Here is a 22687-nt window from a genome sequence, read left to right as displayed (position 1 = left end):
AGGATCAGTGGTGCGGGGCTTGGGGGGAGGAGGAATGGATAGGTGGGGACCAGAGGGGTTTAGGGCAGTGAAACGACGCCGTGTGATGCCGTAACGGTGGATATGGGTCAGTGTACATTTGTCCAAACCCACAGAACATCCAACACCAAGAGTGAACCTGAGTGTCATTACAGCCTTTAATTAATAATAAAGTATTGATAATGCTCATGGATTGAAACTCTTGTAGCACACCAACACCAGACGTTCATGGCCAAGGAGGAAACAGCAGGGAAACGAGGGTGAGGCTGTGCACGCAGGAACTCTCTGCAATTTCTGCTCAATTTTTCTGTAAACCTAAACCTGCTCAAAAACCGAAATCTAGTGTTTAAAAAGGGGCGGATGCTTGTAAGGGCAGAGCAAGGGAGGTCCAGATGCGACAACAAAATAACAAACAACCTGTTTTTTTTAAAAAAAAAAAATGGGCAGAGGATCTGAATAGACATTTTTCCAACAGGTACATGAAAAGATGCCCAAGATCGCTAATCATCAGATAAATGCAAACCAAAACCACAGTGAGATATCACCTCCCACCACTCAGAATGGCCATCATGAAAAGACAACAAATAATAAGTGTTGGTGAGGATGTGAAAAGAGGGAGCCCTTGTGCACTGTCAGTGGGCATGTAAACTAGTGCAGCTACTGTGGAAAACAGCATGGAGTTTCCTCAAAACATTAAAAATAGAATTATCATATCATCCTGCAATTCTACTGCTGGGTTTTTATCTGAAGAAAACAAAAACACTAACTCAAAAAGATACGTGCACCCCCGTGTTCACTGCAGCATTAGTTACAATAGCCAAGACATGGAAGCAACCTAAGTGTCCGTCGATGGATGAATGCATAAAGAAGACGTGGTACCTATATATACAATGAAATATTATTCAACCTTAAGAAAGAAGGAAATCCTGCCATTTGTGACAACGTGGATGGACACAGAGGCCATTGTACTAGGAGACAGGTCAGATGGAGAAGGACATACGGCGTGATCTCACTTAAATGTGTACTCAAAACCAAATCAAGCTCATGGAAGCAGAGAGCAGAACGGTGGTTACCAGGGGCTGGGGGGTGTGGGTGGTGGGCAGTGGGGAGATGCTCCTCAAAGGGAAGAAGCTTTCAGTTATAAGATGAATAGGTCCTGGGGGTCTAAAGTGCAGCACGGTGATGATAGTTAATAATATTGCATTGGTACTTGACAGCTGCTAAGAAAGTAGATCGTAAAAATGTTCTCATCACAAAAGCACAGGTACCCACTTGAGGCGATGGCTGTGTTACTTAGCTTGATCGGGGTCATCGGTTCACAATGTAAACATATATCAAACCATCACATGCTGCATGTTAAATGTACACAATTTTTATTTGCCAATCATACCTCAGTGAAGCTGAGGGGAAAAAGTGTTTGCTCCTAGAGACATGGCTTGATGGAATTACATGAAATGATGAGCTGGGACAGGCTTTTAGAAAAAAATATACCCTGCTGTATTGTATAAATTAATTTGTGCAAGAAACTAGTAAAGATATTTTTAAATTAGGCAGAGAAAGATTAATTATATATACAATTCAATGCTTTCTTGCATATTCAGAATTGTGGGACCATCACCTCCATCCAATTCCAGAACATTCCATCACCCTAAAAAAAAGCCCCATCACCATCAGCAGTCACCCCATCCCCCTCCCCAGCCCCTGACAGCCAGGAACCCACTCTCTGTGTCTGTGGCTTTGCCTGTTCTGGACATTTCCCATCGATGGAATCACACCCTGTGTGTCCTTCTGTGCCTGGCTTCTCTCACTGAGTATCGTGGTCTCAGGGTCCGTCCACGCTGTAGCGGGTGTCAGGGCTTCCCTCCTTTTCGTGGCTGAGCGATGTTCCTGTGTGTGGAGGGACCACGTTGCAATCACCCGTCGTTGGTGGATGGGCATCTGGGTGCGTCCGCCTCTTCCCGTAGTGCTCCGGATGTGGGTGAATTTGTGTGGACTCATGCTTTCACTTTATTTCCACCCAGGAGGGAGACTTCCGGGTCACATGGAAATTCCACATTTGACCTTTTTTAAAAATAAATTTATTTATTTATTTATTTATGGCTGTGTCGGGTGTTTGTTGCTGCGCGCGGGCTTTCTCTAGTTGCAGCGAGCGGGGGCTACTCTTTGTTGTGGTGGGCTGGCTTCTTATTGTGGTGGCCTCTCTTGTTGCGGAGCACGGGCCTAGGCGCACTGGCTTCAGTAGTTGTGGCATGTGGGCTCAGTAGTTGTGGCTCGCGGGCTCCAGAGCGCAGGCCCAGCAGCCATGGTGGGTGGGTTTAGTTGCTGCGCGGCATGTGGGATCCTCCCGGACCAGGGCTTGAACCCGTGTCCCCTGCATTGGCAGGCGGACTCCCAACCACTGCGCCACTAGGGAAGCCCCTCACATCTGACCTTTTGAGGAACAGCTGGCCAGCAGTTTTAACGTCCAAGGCCCGTTCAGGGCTTGGAGGGGGTGAGGCGGAGCCTCCTCGCTGCTCCCTGTGGTGGAATCTTCATCCTGGCAACGACTTATTGATGAGAGCAGCTCGGTGAAGCCAGGAGAACTTTCCATGGGTTCCCATTATAAATCGGGCTGGTGTGCCGGCCGGCCACCCTCTCCCGAGGCTCAGAACCAGGTATCCCGCTCAGACCAGCCGCCTGGGTGTGGTCAGGGCCACTTTGGTCCTCAGCCCCCAGCCTCCCCAGCACTAGTCCCTCTGAGGGGCTGGAGCCAGCCACCGGCCTCTGGACAGACGCCCTGTGGGATGCTGCCCACCTGCTCCCACCCCCCACGCTCCTTCGGGCCCCCCGCTGTCCAGCTCTTCCCTCTTTCCTTGTCCTGAACCGTCCGTCCCCAAGCTCAGGGCGGGGCCTCCATCCTGGCAGGGCGTCCCTCACTGGAGCCCCCAGCAGAGCCCTGTCCCTCCCAGCCCCGAGCCCCTGGGGGCTGCGGGCATCCGGGTCCCCCTGGGTCTCCTCCCGGCCTGGGGGACCTGTCCTGTATGCCTTCCAGGGAGGTTTATAAAGACCAGCGCCCACGGTCAGAGTGTCTGTTCTCTCAGGTCAGACTCCACCTCCATTCCCCTGTGCCCACCTGGTCCATTCCCTCCTGGCTCCTCAGCAGCGGACGTGGGACCCCAGCGCAGCTCCGCCCCGTCCATTTCACAGGCAGACACACTGAGGCCACGGGGGGTAGGGGCGGGATGCTCCTGGGGGGCTGCGTCTGCGGGGAGGGGTCAGGCAGACTGGGGGAGCCCCCCCCCGGGGAGACCTTTCCACAACACTCTTAGGCAGCAGCCACGGGGTCTGTGGGGCCACTGGGCAGCCCTGGGGGAGAGGGCAGGGACACGGAGTGGATGCCCCGTGCTCGGGGATGGGGGGCGGCATTGAGGCCATGAGGCCGGGGGCGCCCGCAGGGACCCATTGAACGCTCGGTGGCCGCTGGCCAGGGGGACCGAGGCCCTGCGGCGACTCTTGCCCACCGGTGACTCTACCACCGTCCAAGGGGCCAGACTGTCACCCACATCCCTACATGGACAGTCTCGTGAGGATTCAGCGCCCTAGGGCGCCCGCTCCCCCTCCTCGGTTTCCCCGGCGCGTCCCCGGGAAGGGCAGGTGGAGGTCCGGTTCCAGCAGGGCTCTGAGCCCCAAGGCAGCCAGCGGAGCCACCAGAACCAAAGCAGGTCATAGCTGCACGTATGTTACGTCCATCCAAACCCTCGCATGTGTACGATGCGTAATTACTTCTCGAAGGATCCCGAGGTCCGCGGTGGGTCCTGGGGATGAGGGCCCCGAGGCGGGCGGGGGATGGGAGACACTGCAGATTCTGGGCTGGTTAAGCCACGTGTGTGGCAGTTTTATCCTATGACGCATTGCAAAATCCCGATTCTAAGCACAGGGACCTATATTCAATACCTTGTAATAACCTAAATAGAAAGTAATCTGGAAAAAAAAAAAAAAATATATATATATATGGAAAAAAATATATATATATATATATATATAACTGAATGACTTTGCTGTACACCTGAAACTAACACAGTATTATCAATCAACTAAACTTCCAAAAAAAAAAAAGTCCTGATTCTGCTCTGCTCTTGTGACCACGATGTCACGGGCAGGCCCATGGGAACATCGCAGGGCCGCTTCCAATGTGGGCGCCCAGCTGAAGTCACTCATACCCGACAGAGCAGCTTAAAAATACATATAAGAACTCCAAATAAAAAAGAGAGAGAGAGGGAGAGAAATGAAAGAAAAGGAGGAAAAACCGGTGCCCTGCGTGGGTGTGGGGATGTGTCTGGCTGGGAAGCACCTGGGCTGGGGCTGAGGCTTGGGGTGGGGCCTGGACCGCCCTCCCAGGCTTTCTACGCCTGCGGAGTTGACCTGACACTAACACAACCTTGTAAATCAACTCTACTCCAATATAAAATTAAAATTTAAAAAATACTAATTGAGATAAAATTGTACATTTAAAATGTACTATTCAGCGGCATTTCGTGCCTTCACACTGTTGTATAACCATCACTTCTGATTCCAGAACATTCCATCACCCCAAAAAGGAGTCCCATCCTCATCTGCAGTCACTCCCCATCCCCCTCCCCAGCCCCTGACAACCATGAGCCCGCTCTGTCTCTCTCTCTGTGGATTTGCCTGTTCTGAACGTTTCAGGTAAATGGAATCACACGCTATGTGGGCTTTGGTGTCCAGCTTCTCTCACTGAGCATCGTGTTCTCAGGGTCCACCCACGTTGTAGCCAGTGCCAGGGCGTCACACCTTTTCGTGGCTGAGTGATGTTCCCACGTGTGGAGGGACCACATTGTGTTTATCCGTCACCTGTGGATGGATATTTGGTTGGTTTCCACCTTTTGGCTGTTGTGAATGGTGCTGCTGTGAACGTATGTGTACGAGTTTTTCTCTGAATACCTATTTTCCATTATTTGGGGTATATATATCCAGGAGCAGACTTTCCAGACCCCAAATGTTTAATGCCCAGAAAGGCAGGGCGCCTATCACTCAGTGCCTCCTGGCTGCCCACTCTGGCTCCTCCCAGCAACCCCCCCAGGGGAGGAGCAAAGAGGACCCAGCGCTGGACATGGAGACCCCGTGTCGGGGATGCGCCCCAGCAGCAGCGTCCAGCTCAGGCCAGGTGACCGAGGTCCTCCACAACCCCTGCGTGTGGCCACGTCCTCACTCCACACCATGTAGTTACATGACTGACCTATGAGGGTGGCCAGCCGGAGTGGACGAGACATAAACAGTGGCCTCTCCGTCCCCAGCCTTTTCTATTTGCCTTGGCAGGAAATGAGGTTTTGTAACTTGAAATTGAGGGTTTCATGCCAAACCTGCAAATCTGCTCAGAAATACCCTCATGTGGGCCAAGAGGTGTGTCTTCTGGAAACATCCCTCCCAAAGCAAGGCCAGAAGCGGAGAGCTGGGGCTGCTGCCCCAGGTGACCCAGGACGAGTCAGGGTGCTTCTGGGAACCTCCGTCTCTTCATCTGTGAATGAAGCCGATCTCATTCCCTCTGCCCTCTGCGTGGAAAAGCTAATGCTACTGTTGGTAAACTCTGTCCCCCGTGACTCATGAGCTGAGCCTCCTTGCATATAAAATTTATTTCTAATTAAAACATTTAGTCTTCTATTTTAAACAAGTGAGTCTGTCCAATTACACCATTAGGAGAGTCAAAAGGCAGAGTGGGGGAAGATGCTTGCAGTGTATAATCCAGCGAAAGACTAGGGTCTACAATATGTAAAGAACTCTTGCAAAAAAAAAAAATAACTCTTGCAAATCAATGACAAAAACCAAACTACCCAACTGAAGAAAAATGGGCCAAAGACCTCAATGGTCAGGTCCTGAAGGACACCCCAATGGCCAATGAGCTTGAACCCCATGTGGCCTGCCTGCAGCGTAAGACCTCAGTGAGGGGCCACCTCACTCCATGAGAACCACTGGAACCAAAAATACGGACAATGCTGAGTGTTGGCCTGGACCAAGAGCAATAGGAACTTCCTGATACCTCCGACAGGAAGGTGAGAGGGGGCAGCCGCTTTTGGAAAAGCTCTGGAAGCGTCTTCTTTTAATTGAGATGTAATCACATACCATAAAATTCATTATTTTAAAGTGGACCATCCAGGGATGTGTAGTACGTTCTGTAGAGTTGTGAGACCGTCACCACGGTCTGAGTCCTGAGCACTTTCATCACCTCAGAAGGAAGCCCCGTCCCCATTAGGGGTCACCCCACCCCCTCTCCTGCAGCCCCTGGTGACCGCTATTTACTTTCTTTCCCTGTGAATTTGCCTTTTCTAAGGACTTCATATAAATTGATTCATAATATTTGTCCTTCTGTGTCTCGTTTCTTTCACTCAACATTATGTTTTCAAGGTTCACCCACACTGTAGCAAGAATCAGTGTTTCAATTTTCAACGGCCAAATAATATTCCATTGTACAGATGGACCACAGTGTGTGTATCCATTCATCAGCTGATGGACTTCCATTGTACAGATGGACCACAGTGTGTGTATCCAGTCAACAGCTGATGGACTTCCATTGTACAGATGGACCACAGTGTGTGTATCCAGTCATCAGCTGATGGACTTCCATTGTACAGATGGACCACAGTGTGTGTATCCAGTCATCAGCTGATGGATATCTGAGCTGTGTCCACTCTGTCGTGCACTGTGCTGCTGTGAACATGTGTGTACAAGGGTTTGTCTACATACCTGTTCCAGTTCTTTGGGGCACATGATCATTTTTTTAAGAACGTCCAGACTGTTTTCCTCTTGTCGCATTTTACAGATGAGGAAACTGCAACTCAGAGAAGCTAAGCTACAAGCCACACAGCCGGGACCCAGACTCCTCCCTCGCCAACTCTCCTCCTCTCCATACTAATTCCTGCCTCATCCACGAGATACCAGACATGGGGCAGGCTGATGGCATGGCCCAGATGTGGAGCCTGAGGGTGAGAGAAGAGACCAGGCCTGGGGACCCACAGTCAGCCTGTGGGGCAGGAAGAGTCCTCATCAGTTCCAGGCCACCTCTTGAGCCACTCACCTCCCCAGCTGGGTGCTTCGTTTTAGGAGAAGCTCCCAGTGGGCTTCCCTGGTGGTGCAGTGGTTAAGAATCTGTCAGCCAATGCAAGGGACACGGATTCAATCCCTGGTCTGGGAAGATCCAACATGTCATGGAGCAGCTAAGCCCGTGCGTCACAACTACTGAGCCCGTGTGCTGCAACTACTGAAGCCCGTGCTCTGCAGCAAAGAGAAGCCACGGCAACGAGAAGCCCGCTCACCGCAACAAAGAGTAGCCCCCGCTCGCCACAACTGGAGAAAGCCCATGTGCAACAACAAAGACCCAACGCGGCCAAAAATAAATAAAAAATAAATAAATTTATTAAAAAAAAGAAGCAGCAGCAGCTCCCAGTGGAGAAATCAGACGCTTGTCCATGGCTGGTGGGATGTAAAATGGTGCAACAGCTGTGGAAAACAGGCAGCGGTTCCTCAAAAAGTTAAACATAAAATTACTGTATGATCCAGCAATTCCACTCCTAGGTATATGCCCAAATGTATACATACATACACACACACACAAAACTACACGCATGTTCATAGGAGAACGATTCATAACAGTCAGAGTGGAAACAACCCAAATGTCCATCAACAGTTGATGGATACACAAATGTGGTCCCTCCACACACAGGAACATCTCTCAGCCATGAAAAGGAGAAAAGCACTGACACTCGCTACAATGTGGACAGGCCTTGAGAACAGGATGCTCAGTGTGAGAAGCCAGACGGAGAAGGACACAGGGTGTGATTCCATTGATGGGAAACGTCCAGAACAGGCAGATCCACAGACACAGAGTGGGTTCAGGGTTGTCAGGGGCTGGTGGAAGGGGTGGGTGTGAGTGCTGATGGGGACGGGGGCTCCTTTTGGGGTGATGGAATGTTCTGGAATTAGATAGAGGTGGTGGTTATGCAACCTTGTGAACGCACTAAAAAAACACTGAATTGTATATTTAAGGTGGTGAGTGGTTAGTTTTACGTTCTGTGAATTTTACCTCAACTTTTAAACAATGGGGACAGTGAACGCGCTTTGCTGATAATTGTCAGGACCCCGCGAGCTGGGGCTGGTACACTGAGAAGCACGGTGTCCGGATCGCAGTGAGTCCTTCCCAAGGGCTGGCCCATATCGGCCAGCATCCTGTGCGTTATTTTCAGCACCAAAGCTCTGGGAGCCTACGGCACACAGGCACCTCATGACCACCCAACCACTTTCCAAATGAGGAGACTGAGGCAAAGAGGGGGTGAGCAATGTGCCCAAAGTGACCAGCTTAGCAGGAGGGAATCTGGGCTTGAACCCAAGCCTGGGGGCGGGGTGTCAGAGCGCCTCTCGTTCCCAGCAGCTTCCAGGCTTCCCCTTGGTCTGCCCCTGGGACCAGTGCTGTGTCACCTGGACTCCACATCAGAACCCGCCACCACTGGCCTGCGCCACTGGGGTGCCCCCACTGCCCAGCCCCCCGGCTGCGGGCTGGAAACCCGACTCCCATAAACAGACAAGGGGGAGACCCAGGCCAGGCAGGTGGCAGCCCTAGGGAGCCCCCTCCTCCGGGCATCAGCCAGCAGACATTTATTCAGCACCTACTGTGTGCCGGGACCTGGGCACTTGACCAGATGGCCTCATTTCGCCCCGTGAGGTCGGCGCAGGAGGGGACCTGAGCCCTGAGAGGAGCTCTCCCCTCCCCACCCCAGCCCCAGGCCCGTGGCCGCCTGGCGCCCCGCCAGGGGCCTCGGACAGCCAGGCTGCGTGACGGGGTCCTGTCGGCGCTTCCCGCTGGGCCCGGGAGTCCTCGTCTGTTCCTGACTCACAGGCTGAGGGTGCAGCCTCCGTGGGCGCAGTTGTTCACGCAGTATTTACTGAGCAGATAGCACGTGGCGGGGGGGCAAGACGCGCAGCGGGGAGGAACCGCGTGCAGGGGCATTTGAGGACGAGTGTACCTGGGGGTTCCGGCATGTGCAACGGCGCCGGGACGGGTGTGTTGGGCACACACCCACAAGGAGGCCCACGCGGCTGGAGCTCAGGGAAGGCCGTGCAGGACCCGGGGGCGCGGAGGGCTCGGCTCTCACCCGGAGGGACGCGCGAGCCCCCAGCGCGGCTGGCAGAGCAGGAACGCGGCCCGCTCGCTGCTCACAAGTGTCCTCTGGCGGCTTCGGGGAGAACAGGCCGTGGGCGGCACCGGGAGACGGGGGCGGGGTGGGGGGACTGCGGGGGTCCGGGAGGGGTGGGTGGGCTGGGGTGGGGTATATGTTGGAGGAATGGCGGGGGGATGGGGGGGATAGGGGGAGGGAAGGTTTGCGGGGGAAGGTGGGGGAAGCGGTGGAGGATGCGGGGTGGGGGATGGTAGGGGGATGGGGGAGGGGTGCTGGACTCCAGCCTGGGTGGGGGTCGCGGAGGGCGAGCAGTGGGTGGGTTCTATTTCCGAGGCCTAAAGACCGCAATGATTTAGAACGGTTTCCCTAAGCGCACACAAAGGTGGGCTGCTGTGATTTCCTGCCGCTGGTCTGACCAGCACTTGGAGACTTGAATGAATGAATGAGCGAATGGCTTGGAGACTGTGCTGTCCGTGGACTTTGGCCTTCGGCCACGTGGAGCCCCAGCAGGTTGTGGAGGGAGAGAGGAGTGCATGGGGTCTCTCTCAGAAGCCCCTGGGCCCCACCCCACCCTGCCTTGCTCCGAATCCCACCTGACAACGTGCCCATAGTGGGGACCTGGCCAACGAGCCCCCCCAATATTACCTCCACGTCTCTAGAGTTCTCTCGAGATGCCAGAGGCTCTTTGCTATCCAGACACTCAGCTGGTCCCAAGCAGGAAACCAAGGCAGGAAACACCGTTTGCAGGGACAGGACTGTGGACAAAAGCATAAATTCTGTTTGGAATATAAATAAAATGTACGTATTTAAGCCTCAAATAACGCCGTTTCAATATGCCCACTTTTCAATTTTTCGACTTAGTTCAACTAGTGTTCCAGGAAAAAAAATAAATAAAAGATTTTTAAATACATAGAAACACATATAGAAGGCAACTCTTTTCCTCTAATAGGGCTCCGTGCTGCTTTGCCCACACCCCTCTTTCTTACCTCCACCAGCTCAGGTCGTTCTCTGGGTTGGGGGCTGCGTTTTCTCCAACCTGGGCCCTCGGGGATTCTGGGAAAACGCCAGCCAATTAGAGGAGTGGGAAGCAGGTTTCTCGTGCTGGGTGAAAGCGACTGCTGCGTTGTTGGTGTTTTTCCGCCCTCTGGTGGCAGCGTGCATTTGCTCCCCTAGGCCTTGATAACAAGAAGTTGCACCTGAGTCCCTGATTATCTGGCGAGGATTCCTTTACTTGGTCCATAAAGCAACAAGAGCTAACATTTATGCAGCCCTGACTGTGTGCCAGATGCCTGGTAACCCTCATAACCACCCACCTTGGGAGGGGTCACTGAGACTACCTCTCCTTACAGATGAGGAAACTGAGGCCGGCAGAGCTGGGACTTGAACCTGGGGCTCTCAACAGTGAAGAGGGACCCAAATACCCTGTTTGGGGGCTGGAACCAGCTGAGCCGGAAGCTGTCCTACTTTGACTGTTCACTTACACGAACCAGTAGATCCCAGTATTACCAAAGCCAATTTGAGTTGACTTTGCTTCAGCCTTCTTTTTTTTCTTGCAATCCAAAGACCTTTAGTCAATCGACCCAATCCCCAGGTGAGGTCACATTCTGAGCTTTCACTGAACATGAATTTGGGGGGGGGGAACTTATTTAACCCACAACAGCAACTGCCTTTGACAAGTGGGGTGCTGGGGCCCTGCAAACAGCCTCAGAGCTCAGACCCCGTTTCTACCCCGAAATTCAATCCCGCTGGAAGGCACTGCCTGGAAATTTGCCGCTGGGTATAGGCATAGCCCTGTGTGAGAGGCAGATGGAGTGGGGGAGCGTGGCAGGGACTGGAAAGTTAAAAAAGATGTAAAGGAGGATTTATTTTTAAAGAAACTTCTCTCAGCAAGGCCCTCGCTAATTTTTATCTAATTATAGTTTCTTCTCTTGTGGAAGAGAGATGTGGTGGTGAAACACAGTGGGAGGGGTTCTCCCCACAGGATCTGCTTGTAGCTGCCCATCCACAGCCATGCACAGCTTTCTCAAGAAAAGCAAGAAATCCAGATTTTTATTAAAATTTCCTGATTTTTAAAAAAAATTATTATTTTTTTAAAATTTATTTACTTTTGGCTGCGTTCGGTCTTCGTTGCTGTGCGTGGGCTTCCTCTAGTTGCGGTGAGCGGGGGCCTTTCTTGTTGTGGAGCGCGAGCTCAGTAGTTGTGGCATACGAGCTCAGTAGTTGTGGCTCATGGGCTCTAGAGCGCAGGCTCAGTAGTTGTGGCGCACGGGCTTAGCCGCTCTGCAGCATGTGGGATCCTCCCTGGCCAGGGCTTGAACCCCGTGTCCCCTGCATTGGCAGGCGGCTTCTTAACCACTGCGCCACCAGGGAAGCCCTCCTGGTTTTTAAACATTGCAAATTCTTTAAAAGAGAAAAAAAAATTTTAATGTTGATGGCCAAGAGAGGCCTGCGTTCTGAATCCAGCCCCCTGCCTCCCGTTTGAGATGTCGAGGGCGAAGAGGAGGAACTGGGGATGAGGTTCGGACCCAACTTCTCCCACCAGAGCCCATGCCCTAAACCCCATGCTAGGTCCCCCCAAAATGGCCCGAATTCTGAGTTGTCCTCGTGTACACACCGTGCGCAACCCCCTTGAGTGTGGGTGAGACATTATTTGGTAAAGGTGAAGGGCTTTTTCAGAGGCAATCAAGGTCCCCAAATCAGCTGACTTTGAGTTGATTGAAAGAGAGATCTTCCTGGGTGGGCCTGGCCTAATCAGGTGAGGCGTTCATAAAAGTCGGGGGAGCAGCAAACAGCCATGTGCTGAACTGCTGGTGGAGGGGGCCGTGTGGCAGGGACCTGGGGTGGCCAGCAAGGAAACTGGATCTTAGTCCTACAAATGTAGAAAAGTAATTCTGCCAACACCCGAAGGGGCCTGGAAGCAGACGCTTACAGATGAGAACGCAACCCAGCCAACGCCTTGATTACAGCCCGGTGGGACCCTGAGAAGAGGACCCAGCCACCCTGTGCTGGCCTTCTGACCCTCAGAAACTGTGGGGAAATACATAACTGTTTTTAAAGCAGCTAAGTCGGTTCGTTTGTTCCACAGCAAATGCTAAGTAATACAGCCAATCTGCCCGAAGTTCCTTTTCTGCAGTAATCAATACCCAGTCTCTAAGCTACCCACTCACACAGCCTAGTGATTGAACATTAAATTTCCAGGCAAGGCCAAAGAGCCCCCCTCATCCTTCCCTGCGTGCCAGCTCACTGCTGTGCTGACTCACGTGTGCTATTTTTATTTATTTATTTTATTTTTGGCTGCGTTGGGTCTTTGTTGCTGCACGCGGGCTTTCTCTAGTTGCAGCGAGCGGGGGCTACTCTTCGTTGCGGTGCGCGGGCTTCTCACTGCGGTGGCTTCTCTTGTTGCGGAGCACGGGCTCTAGGTGCGCGGGCTTCAGTAGTTGTGGCACACGGGCTCAGCAGTCGTGGCTCACAGGCTCCAGAGCGCGGGCTCAGTAGTTGTGACGCACGGGCTTAGTTGCTCCGCGGCATGTGGGATCTTCCCGGACCAGGGCTCGAACCCGCGTCCCCGGCATTGCCAGGCAGATTCTTAACCACTGCGCCACCAGGGAAGCCCCCGTGTGCTATTTTTGACCTGCCTTTATGAACGTGGGCACATCTGTGACCTAAGACAGTAGGGGGGGTTCTCTGTGACTTTTGCCTTGGACATTGTCCCCTCAACAATCAGGGCCTTTGATGGATTCCCCCTATACTAGGGCAGGACCTGCCTCTTTCCCGGGAGGGCACTGGGTGCCCCATACTCTGTGAGGACACTTCCGCTGGATGTCAGGCACGGAGGCGCTGCCGCTTTCTCCCTCATACACGAGCCTGCTTGTCCAGGAGCACCGTTGGGGCCCCAAGTGTCACAGCTGGCCCTGTAGCCGCTAAGTGGGTGTCTGCACATCTTCCAGCCCAGTACGTACGGCCCGTCACCTCCAAGGGGCAGCATGACTGATGTAGGGTCCACCTGCCCCTCCAGGTGGAGGAAGTGCCCGTGGCCACCCAGCCTTGCAGTCCCCATCTGTCCTGACTCAGGGCTGGTCATACCTGTGGCGTCGCCAGAGGGACAGCGGCCAGTGTGACACAAGCATCGCGCTAATGCTGGTGCTTTGGAACCTGCCTCTCCTGCTGTGCCCGGGGCTCCTGTGAGCACCTTGGGGATGAGCCCGCCAGTCTGACCGAGATCCAGCCGTGGCGCCCTGTCCAGGGCGGCCAGATTCAGCCAATACAAACCCAGGACGTCCACTTACACTTGACCTTCAAAGAGACAATGAGTGATGTTTATTTAGCGTAAAGATGTCCCAAATATTGCACGGGATATACTTATACTGGAAAAGTCATTCATCATTGGCCTGATTTTCAAATGGAACCGGGTGTCTGAATGTTATCTCCCATCCCTCCCCCTGCCACCCTGGCCGATAGACGTGTGGGTGAGCGTTCCCTCAGACCAGGCAGCACCTCCATAGCTGACCACAGGATCATGAGCTCGTAGCAGCTGCTGTTGGAGCACTGAGGGCTGGGATGGTTGTCACACAGCAGAAGTTGACGGATACACACAGGGAGTGAGCCCCAGAGCCCGGAGTGGCAGCCCGGCTCCTGGACCCTGATCCCCACGTGGTCCCGCAGGAGTTAACTAAATAAGAGCGATGCTGCCAGAGAAGGTGAAAAACGCCGAGAGCAAGGGTTCTGGGTTTTCAGTTGGAAACTCGGCTTGTGTTTCAGCCTTTCTAATGGCCTTCGAGAAAACTCCCTCCCTCCCCGGCTCATATACCCCAAGCTGGGAGGAAACCAGGAAAGACTGAACGGCCGCGGGACCCGCAGACCCAGGCTTTGTCCCCACTTCGGCCCCCATCCAGACAGAACCCCCCCCCCCTTGGGAATTGCGCTAAGACTTCATTTAAACCTCTCGCCCAGAGCCTTGTGGGACGGCAGCCTGGCAGGTGGATAGAATTCTCTCTTCGTTCCTTAAGGGCAGAGGCCGGTGAGAAGAATTAAACGAAAAGTGAATCATCAAAACAAGACCTTCCCACCAGCCTCATCGAATCAAGAACTTCAAGGACGCTGCACTTTTCAGGACACTCCTCATCTTTTTAAGCCAGTAAGTGGATCATTCCTGGATTGTTCCCAAGGGGCTTCTGAGGTCTTCAAGCGAGAGAATACTTTTCTCTCTCTTTTCAAAAACTTGTGGTGAAATACACAGAACATGAAATTCACCATCTTAACCCTGACTCCCCACCCCTCCCCCGGCCCCTGGCCCCCCACCATCTACTTCCTGTCTCTGTGGATCTGACTCCCCCAGGGCCCCCCTGTGAGTGGAACCACACACTGTGTGTCCTTCTGTGTCTGGTCAGCAGAATAACGGCCTCATGACGTCCCCGTCCTGGTCCCGGGAACTGCAGACGTGTCATGGGGCAGAGGAGACTTTGCAGGTGGGATTGAGTTAAGACCCCTGACATGGGGAGGGCCCTGAATTCCCCGAGGGGCCCAGCGTCATCCCAGGGTCCTTATAAGAGGGAGGCAGGATGGTCAGAGGCAGAGAGAGACGGGAGATGCTGCGCTGCTGGCTGTGAGGATGGAGGACAGGGCGGCGAGCCAGGGATGCGGCGCCTCTGGAAGCTGGAAAAGGCAGAACCGATGCTGCCCTGGAGCCTCCGGAAGGACCAGCCCTGCCCACGCCTGGATTTAGCCCGTGAGACCCAAGTCAGACTCCTGACCTCCAGGACTGTCAGAGAACCAATCTGTGCTGGTTTAAGCCCCCTGTTCACGATGACTTGTTCCAGTCACCCCAGGAGACTCACATCCTCAGAGCAGGGGGACCAGGGGGACCGACCCATGGACACCAGGGTGAGGATGTGCTGGGACATGGGGGAGGACCTGGCGAGACTCAGGCAGGTTGTATCTAAAGCCCCAAAATGCTTTCCTGAAGGGCGGGGGCCCACATTTGGTTCCTGGGGCTGGAACCCCAGAGAAGAGCTGACCTTGGCCACCGAGGGGCCCGCCGCCGGGCCCAGGCGCTCCCCCTGAGGACAGATGCCCTCCTGCCTCAGATGGCCTGTTCTGCCCGAAGCCGCCCCCCTCGACCTCAGCTATCCCTGCCCCGGGCACCCTTGGAGACCCGCAGCCTCAGCTATTTCAGGCCACAGAGCCTCCCTGGCCCGCGTGGGCCGCTTTCAAGATGCAGCTCTTAGAATAGCTGTGGCCGTTTTCCCTGCGGCGACTGCAGGGGAAGGAGTTTTAAGGAGGAGAGGGGCCGGGGGCAGCAGGAGGGGACAGACCCTGCTGGCTGGGTGCCACCAGTTGCTCCTAGCCTCTGGAGGCCCAGGCTGGTGGGAGGAGGGGGCTGCCATCGGGGTCATTCTGGGATCAAGGCCAGGGGTCCCATCACCATCCCCATGGGTGGGGGCGGGAAACAGAGGCAGGGCAGGTGGAGGGGCCCCTTGGCCACACAGAGGGGCAGCAGAGCCAGGTTTGAGTCCGCTGCCCATGGCCTTGCCCACGATGATCTTCTCTGCGGGGGCTGTGCCCCTGGTACACACGTGGAGCCTAACTAAAGACCCCTCCAACTTCCCCTGAAGCCAGAAGGGCTGGGGACCCAGCGAGCGCTTAATAAGTGCTCCGAGCATGACTGACGGGGCCACGTGGGAGAACTGAGACGGTCACTTGCTCACTGAACAAGCACTGCTTGAGCACCTTCTGTATACTACACTCAGGGATGTGGGGGACAGCCTGGGTGGGGCAGGGGCAGGGGCAGGGGCAGGAAGCAGCAGCCCTGGGGGCAGTGACATCACCCAGAGAAGTGAAGCAGGCAGAGGGGGAGGGAGAGGTCCAGGGCAGCCGACCACACCAGGCGGGGGACGGCCCCGCAGCTGCTTTATTTCATGGGGGGACAGAAGGACCCCCTTCAGACCCCACGTCGAGCCCTTTTCTCTGCCCGGGGCTGGCCCTCAGACTGCAGGTTTCCCAGGGCTGGAGCAGGGCAGGTCTCCCCTGTTAGATTGGGATGTCCCAGAGGAAGGAGCTGAGCGTCTCCCCTCTCAGACTAGCGGGAACAATGACATCTGGAGGTGGGGGATTTGGTCTCCTTCTTCCCCGGACCCAAGAGCGTTTGGCAACATCATAGGGGCAGAAGGAGTCATCCCAAGCTTTTGACCCAGAAAGCACAACGATTTCTGCAGGAAAAGAAAAGCGGAAAAGAAAAACCTCAAGCCCAAAAGTGCGTCCACCCCTGGGCTTGGCAGCATGAGATTTGAGGTTCTTGGATCTGGATTTAAAGAGAAACCTATGTCCTAAGGCGGGGGCTCAGGACGGTCCGCAGTGCCCAGGGCCCAGGGCCCAGGGCCCAGGGCAGGGCAGGGCAGGGGGTGGGCGCCCCGCCCCAGGCTCAATCCTCATCCTCGCTGGCATAGATCCGGGCTTCCCAGCGCTCCGCCATGGCGTTCTTGTGGCGGGTTACCCGTGTGGCCTCCAAGACCTGCAAGAGGAGGCACGAAGTCCCCATCGGGGTCCTAACGCCCCCAAAAGGGGGTCCCAAAAGGTCCTAGCTCCCCTCGCTGCTAACCCATAGGAGAGGCCTAGAGCAGGGGTAAAGCAGGACCATCCCCTCCTCTGTTCCAGACCCTCTACTCCTAGTAATAGTGCCAAGGAATGTGTTAACTCATGCTGAGCTCCACAGTAGGGAAATGCCCGGGTCTGGCATTTTGGACTCAGCTCAAAGAGGGTCACAAATGTATTCCACAAATCCACTGAGGTAGCTGGCCTTCTACGCATCTCAGATGAAATGCCTCCCTCAAAGAAAATGCCCCTGTCTTGGGCCAAGTCAGCCCCAAAACCATCTGGTAAAGAGGCGGCACATGGAACCTCTTTCCACAATCTATGCTCATGACAGGCATCAAAAGCAGGTCACAGAAAAATCCACCTCAGGCAGACACTATCAATCAAGAAGATATCCAGGGAAGTCCCCACACCCAGAAGAAAGGCTTCTGAGGGCCCTGACGCAATAGGGCAGGGGGCACAGATGTGGGAGGGAAAGGCTCAGGTCCTCGCCCCCAGGAGCACACTCACCTCCGAGTTGACTTGGTCAGTGGGGTTGAGGCCGGCATACTACAGGAAAGGAACATATGTCAGCCCCCAGGGCCCTCTAGCCCTGCCCACCCCAGAGCCCCCCTGGACTCAATGCACAGCCCCCTCAGTCACCACTTGGGACAGAAGGGAAGGTCTTCCCTGCCCACCGTGGTCCCCCCAATCACCCCAAACTCAAAGCCATCCACCATGCTGCTCTCCTCAGTGAAGCCTCGGTCCGTCATTTGCAACCGTTTTCTCTTTGTAAACGTCATCGTAATAAAGACAGTTGACATTTATGGAGCTCTTGCCGTGGCCAGGCCCTACTCTAAGGTTGGAAGGGCGCTGTTCTTATTATCATGCTCATTTTACAGAGGAGGAGACTGAGGGTCAGAGAGGAGTAGGGTCTTGCCCATCACACCGCTGGCAAGCCGCAGGGCTGGGACTTGAACCCAGGCCCCTGGGCGCCACTCTGCCCCAAACCTCTGGGCCAGTCTCTGAGCACCAAATTGGCGAGGCTGGAGTTGGTGTTATTCTCCATGGTGTCAACAATACCCGCCCAGGGAGGAGAGGGCCTCATGGTTAGGAATGTGGGGTTTGGAGTCAGGCCTGGGTTCAAGTCCTGGCTTGGGAGCTCAGACTGTATGACCCTGGGCATAGGCGACTACAGCTTTCTCCAGAGAATGGGCCACAGGACATCCCTCCAGGGTGTTAAAAGCACAGTGCGTGCAGAGCTCTGAGACATCCCTCATGAGGTGTGGATAATAATCAGAAATAACAATGATGGTAATAAACACATGAAAATAATAAGGGTGATTTTGATAGATTGCCACAGCTCTCCTCCTCCAAGCAGAGCTGCCTCTCAGCCTTTGGCTCAGGGGGACAACCTCATGGTGGGGACCCTACTTATGTGGCCCAGACATGAAGAGAGGCCCAGTTTACCCATCGTGCACCACACGTGTGGGGGACACAGGCGCACAGTCACGGGCAGGGCAGTGAGGGAGGCAGGTGTCAAACCCAGCTCACCCTTGAGCCTTGCCTGACCTTCCCTGGCCCTAATGGGGAGCGTCAGACCTTGTCCAGGCCTCCAAGTGCATGGCAGGGCTCGAGACTCACCCACTGCTCAGTCTTCTTTCTCTGCCTGGGGGCATCCTCAGCTGAGGCCTCTGCCGTCCACACCAGGCCGGAGTGCAGGTGGATGGGGGTGAAAAAGTGTGACTCAGACACCGAGTAGCTGTCCGTGATGCCTGGGGTAGGGAAGGAAAGAAAGGGCATCAGGGAGGATCCCGGGGTCTCCTGAGGGCAGAAAATTCGTCAGGCCCCAGCCCAAGCAAGGGACACAGAGTCTGGCTAAGAGGCTGGACCAGTTAAGGAGATGGGTGAATGGACAGACAGCGCAGACAGCAGGTTGCAAAACCTGATAGACAGAGTGACCAACATAGCCAGCTAGGGGAAGCTGGATCGACAGATGAGCCGACCACACAAGGAGAAAAACATTAAAAGTCACACGGGGGGTATCTTGCCTTGACAGAAAAGGAGCAATCGACCAAGAGGCCAGGACGTCTGTAAACCTTTATGCACCTAACAACAAAGTGTCCAAATGCATAAAGAAAAAGCCCAAGGCGAAGTTATTTCCCCAAAAGCTACTGCTTAAGCAGACAGAGCCGCCAACCGGGGTAGTAGACGACGCCCCCCAGATGCCCCCAACCCCCAGCCTCTCCTGGCACCCTCACACTCCTCATGCCACCCTCCTCTGCGCCAACCTTTGAGACTCTGAGCAAAGCAGCCCTTCCCAGGACCCTGCCTCACCAGATGCGCGGGAGGAGCTCCTGGGATCTTCGTCACAGCACTCGTCCGGAGGCAGGGAGAAGACCTCAGGGTACAGAGCGCTCCGCCGCTCGTCAGCCACCTCCCGCTCCCGCCGCAGGACACTCTCCACCTCCCTCTCCAGCAGCTCTGATGACTGGGACTTCTGTAGCCTCAGTGCCGGGGCCCCAGCCACCTCCCAGCCCCAAACTCGGGGGGCCTCAGCTTTCGCAGGCTCATCCGGGACCCCGAACCTCAAGGGACGCAGGCGGAAGTACTCCCATCGCACGACACCCCTGTTGGCACACAGGGGTCCCCGGGGAGGCTCCTGCTTTGTGCTTGCAGGCCTTGCAGAGGACCCCGAGGGATGCCTCTGAGACCCTGCGGCCTTTGGAGAGCCCACAGGCCTGGCCTCATCGGCGGAGAGACCGCTGGGCTTGCGGTAGGTGTGGAAGGCTGGGGGTTCTCCCGGGGGCGTCCGGGGGCTCAGGTATGGCTGGTAGGCAGCAGGTGGGATGCGGTTCACCTTCCTCACCTCTGGTGCGGGGCTGGCTGCGCTGGCATCTGGGGTCGGGCTGAGGATGGAGTCTGCGCTGTGGACTCTCCTGAGGATGGGCTGGGGGCCTTCGGAGAACCAGTCGGATGTGGACGCCCGGCCCACCTGCAGGCCCTCGCGCCGGTGGTCCTCCTCGCGCTGCGACCCCTGAGCAATGTCCCGCTGCACGTAGAGCGACGGGCGCCCCCTGTGCGGCCGCGGGGCCGTGGCCGGGCTCGCCTTGCTCAGCAGCGGCCTGGCCGGGATCTCCAGCAGCTCCTGCTGGCTGGCCGCCCGTTGCAGCCCCCGCTGCTCCCGGAGGTCTGCCTCCCGCTGCTGGGCCAGCCGGATCTCCCGCTCAATGGGCGTCTCCTTGGCGGGTTCCGGGGACCCCTCTTGGGACCAGGAACCAGGGTCATCCGAGGCTCGGGCACCAGAGCTGGCGGGTAAACCGTGGACCCTCTTCTCGTCCGTGACCACCTCCTTCTCCTGAGGCTTGACTGGGACGACATACCCATTGACCAGGGGTGGCCCGTTCAGGGCCTTGGAGGCCTGGCTGGCCCCAGGTTGTGGGATCCGAGGAACCCCCGCACGGGCGTGGGCCACCCCGGGTGGAGCGCTCCTCTGCTCCAGGCTCAGGAACTGCCGCCTGGCTGCCAGGAAGTCGATCTGCTCTGTGTCAATCATGTTCTCCTCCGGGGGCGTGGACTGCGGGCGGCCGGGGCTCCTGGGCTCCCCGTGGTCAGGGGTGCCACGGAGCATGGCCACCGTGCCGCTCTTCCTGACCGCCTGTTCCTGAATGACCGCCCGGCGTTCCCACTCCAGGTCACGTGGCCGCCAGGGCGGGGTGTCCCCAGCCTCCAGGTGGTAGGCCTTCACCTCCATCTCATCGTCCTCCGGGCAGGGCAGCTGTGGGGCCAGCCGGCCGGGGAAGACATGCAGGCTGAGGGGTGTCCCCGTCTGCACCATTTCCAGAGAGGCCTCGTGGTCAGCAGGCCAGGCCACTGGCTCATCCTGGCCCCAGCCTCTGGCCGCGGACCTCACGTCCACCAGCTCAAACGAGTAGCTGGTGTCGCCTTTGAAGGCCATGCCGGCCACACGGGGTGAGTGGGGGATGCTGAAGATGGGGTATCTGGTCACTCGGTCCATGTTCTTGGGGTCTCTGCCCACCAGAGGATCCCAGGGTGGAGAAGATCTGGGCTCACTGAGGGAAGAGAAAGACATGTCAGTCACCAGGTCAGAGCACCTGGGGGGAGGTGCAATCCCACTCCCTTCAAGGGCGAAGTCCTGGCCAAGTGGCCTCTGTGACTGGCCCAGGGAAGGGTAGGTGACCCAGCCCTGCCAATCAGAACATTCCACCCTTTGGCCTCTGCGATTGCTTCAGGGATGGACATGTGACGCAACCTGGCCAATGACGTGAAATCCTGGGACTTTGCAAGTAACGTGGAAAATTGGACCCTCTTCCCACTGGGCTTATTAGGCTGGTTGGATGAGGCCAAGAGCTGTTGGGGGGGCCATATGTGTCCTCCTGTGGACGCACCTTGCTTAAGAGCACCCCCAATCCCAACACAGCATCCTAAAAACTTTGTTTGAGCTCCTGGATCCAGCCACACCTGAATCCCTAGGTGCCCCTGTACTGACCCAACGACTCGGCCCCTGTGTGTCTAACATTTGCAGGTACCCCTCCCACCTCCTCTGCCAGACACTGCACACCCTGCAGGGTAAGCCTTCCACCCAGTTCACCGCTTCCAGACCCAGGGCCACCCCTAGACAGCCTCTCTCCCAGGGCACACACACCCTGAGGTTCCTTCTGTGATTTTTTTCCATCTGACATTTACAGATGAGCCCAGTGGGCCTGCCCCTCTCTTGGGGATGTCAAGTGGGGAAACTGAGACCCAGAGAGGGGTGGTGACGAGCAGACTCCCACACCCTCGTTCTCTCTCCTGCACCTGTCCAGCAGGACACCTGGTCCCATCCCAGACAATCCTTCTCAGCACCATAAAGCCAGGCTGGGCTAAGGAGCGCCTTGGACCTTGTCCCGCTGGGCCGGGCGACACCCTGACCCAGTGCTCCAGGGGGCCCAGCCCCCCTCCCAAGAGTCCCGGCTCCCTCTGAGCACAGCTCCAGGAGCTGTCGTGAAGGCCCGGCACTTGCTCTCACACCCCTGTGACTCCTGGCGTCCTCACACCCTACCCAGGGCTCTCAAGACCGCCATCCGGCCTCAGGCCAAACCCCCAAACTCTGCAGGCACCAGACCCCAAGGTCGACCCTCTTCCTCCCCCCTGTGCCAGAACGACCCTTATTTCTGTTCCTCCACAGCCTTCTTAGCGACAGCCTACAGGACACCTCCTCCAGGGAGCCCCCCCCCCCGCCAGATTGTCCCCACCCTCAGAACCTGTGGCCTGATCATCCTGTGTGTACCCAGCCCGGCACAGTGTGTAGCCACCGTTTTACAGCTGAGGAGAGGAACTCAACTCCTCAAGCGACCATGGTCCCCCGGCCTTGGCCCCCAGGTGCCACCAGAGCTATTGGGTCCATCGCTGCATTTTTACACCAACTTGCTTGTAAAAGCTAAACATGGTTTTAAAAAGAAAAATGCAGACCCTCCCTGAACATGAAGTCCATCATGGGGAACCATGTTACACCTAACGCAGTGTCACGCAATCTTTCAAATATTGAGACTATAATTAAGAAAACGATATTAAAAAACAAGCAGGCTTGGGTAATAAATTCCAGCCAAGCGGGCAGAGCCTCTGTCCCAATGATGAACGTGGCTGGGGGTGCACATCTCTCTGAAGGGAGAGGGTTCTATTTAAGGCCTGTCACCTCCCACCTGAAGCCATCAGCCAGGACCCTCTCTCCCTCCCAGTGGGCCAGGTGAGCACCCCCTCCCTCAGCCCGGAGTCTGGTACACAGCAGGTACACAGTGGCTGACTCTCACTCTGGGTGCTCAGGGCCCAGGGTTTGGGCTCATTCTAGCCCAGACCCGGATGCCCCTCCAGCCCACCCCTCCAGCCCCAGCCCACCCTGGACGGCAGGTCTGGTGCCCGCGCCCTGCAGCTCCCCTCGG

General features: G+C 55.9%; 1 protein-coding gene across 1 annotated transcript; it reads right to left on the bottom strand.

Moving 5' to 3' along the window:
* Positions 1 to 16599: 16599 nt before the first annotated feature.
* Positions 16600 to 20766, bottom strand: MISP (mitotic spindle positioning; the record flags this gene model as incomplete). The annotated part of the gene is made up of 4 exons (XM_082835564.1): positions 16600 to 16689; positions 17280 to 17318; positions 18393 to 18523; positions 19086 to 20766. 4 exons carry the CDS (start codon positions 20764 to 20766, stop codon positions 16600 to 16602), a joined length of 1941 nt encoding a protein of 646 aa, XP_082691690.1.
* Positions 20767 to 22687: the final 1921 nt, after the last annotated feature.

This window comes from Leucopleurus acutus, assembly GCF_964270905.1.
Source record: "Leucopleurus acutus genome assembly, chromosome: 3".
NCBI lineage: Eukaryota > Metazoa > Chordata > Mammalia > Artiodactyla > Delphinidae > Leucopleurus > Leucopleurus acutus.
Note: the sequence above shows the minus strand (reverse complement) of the source record. Positions and strands in the feature narration are given on the sequence as shown.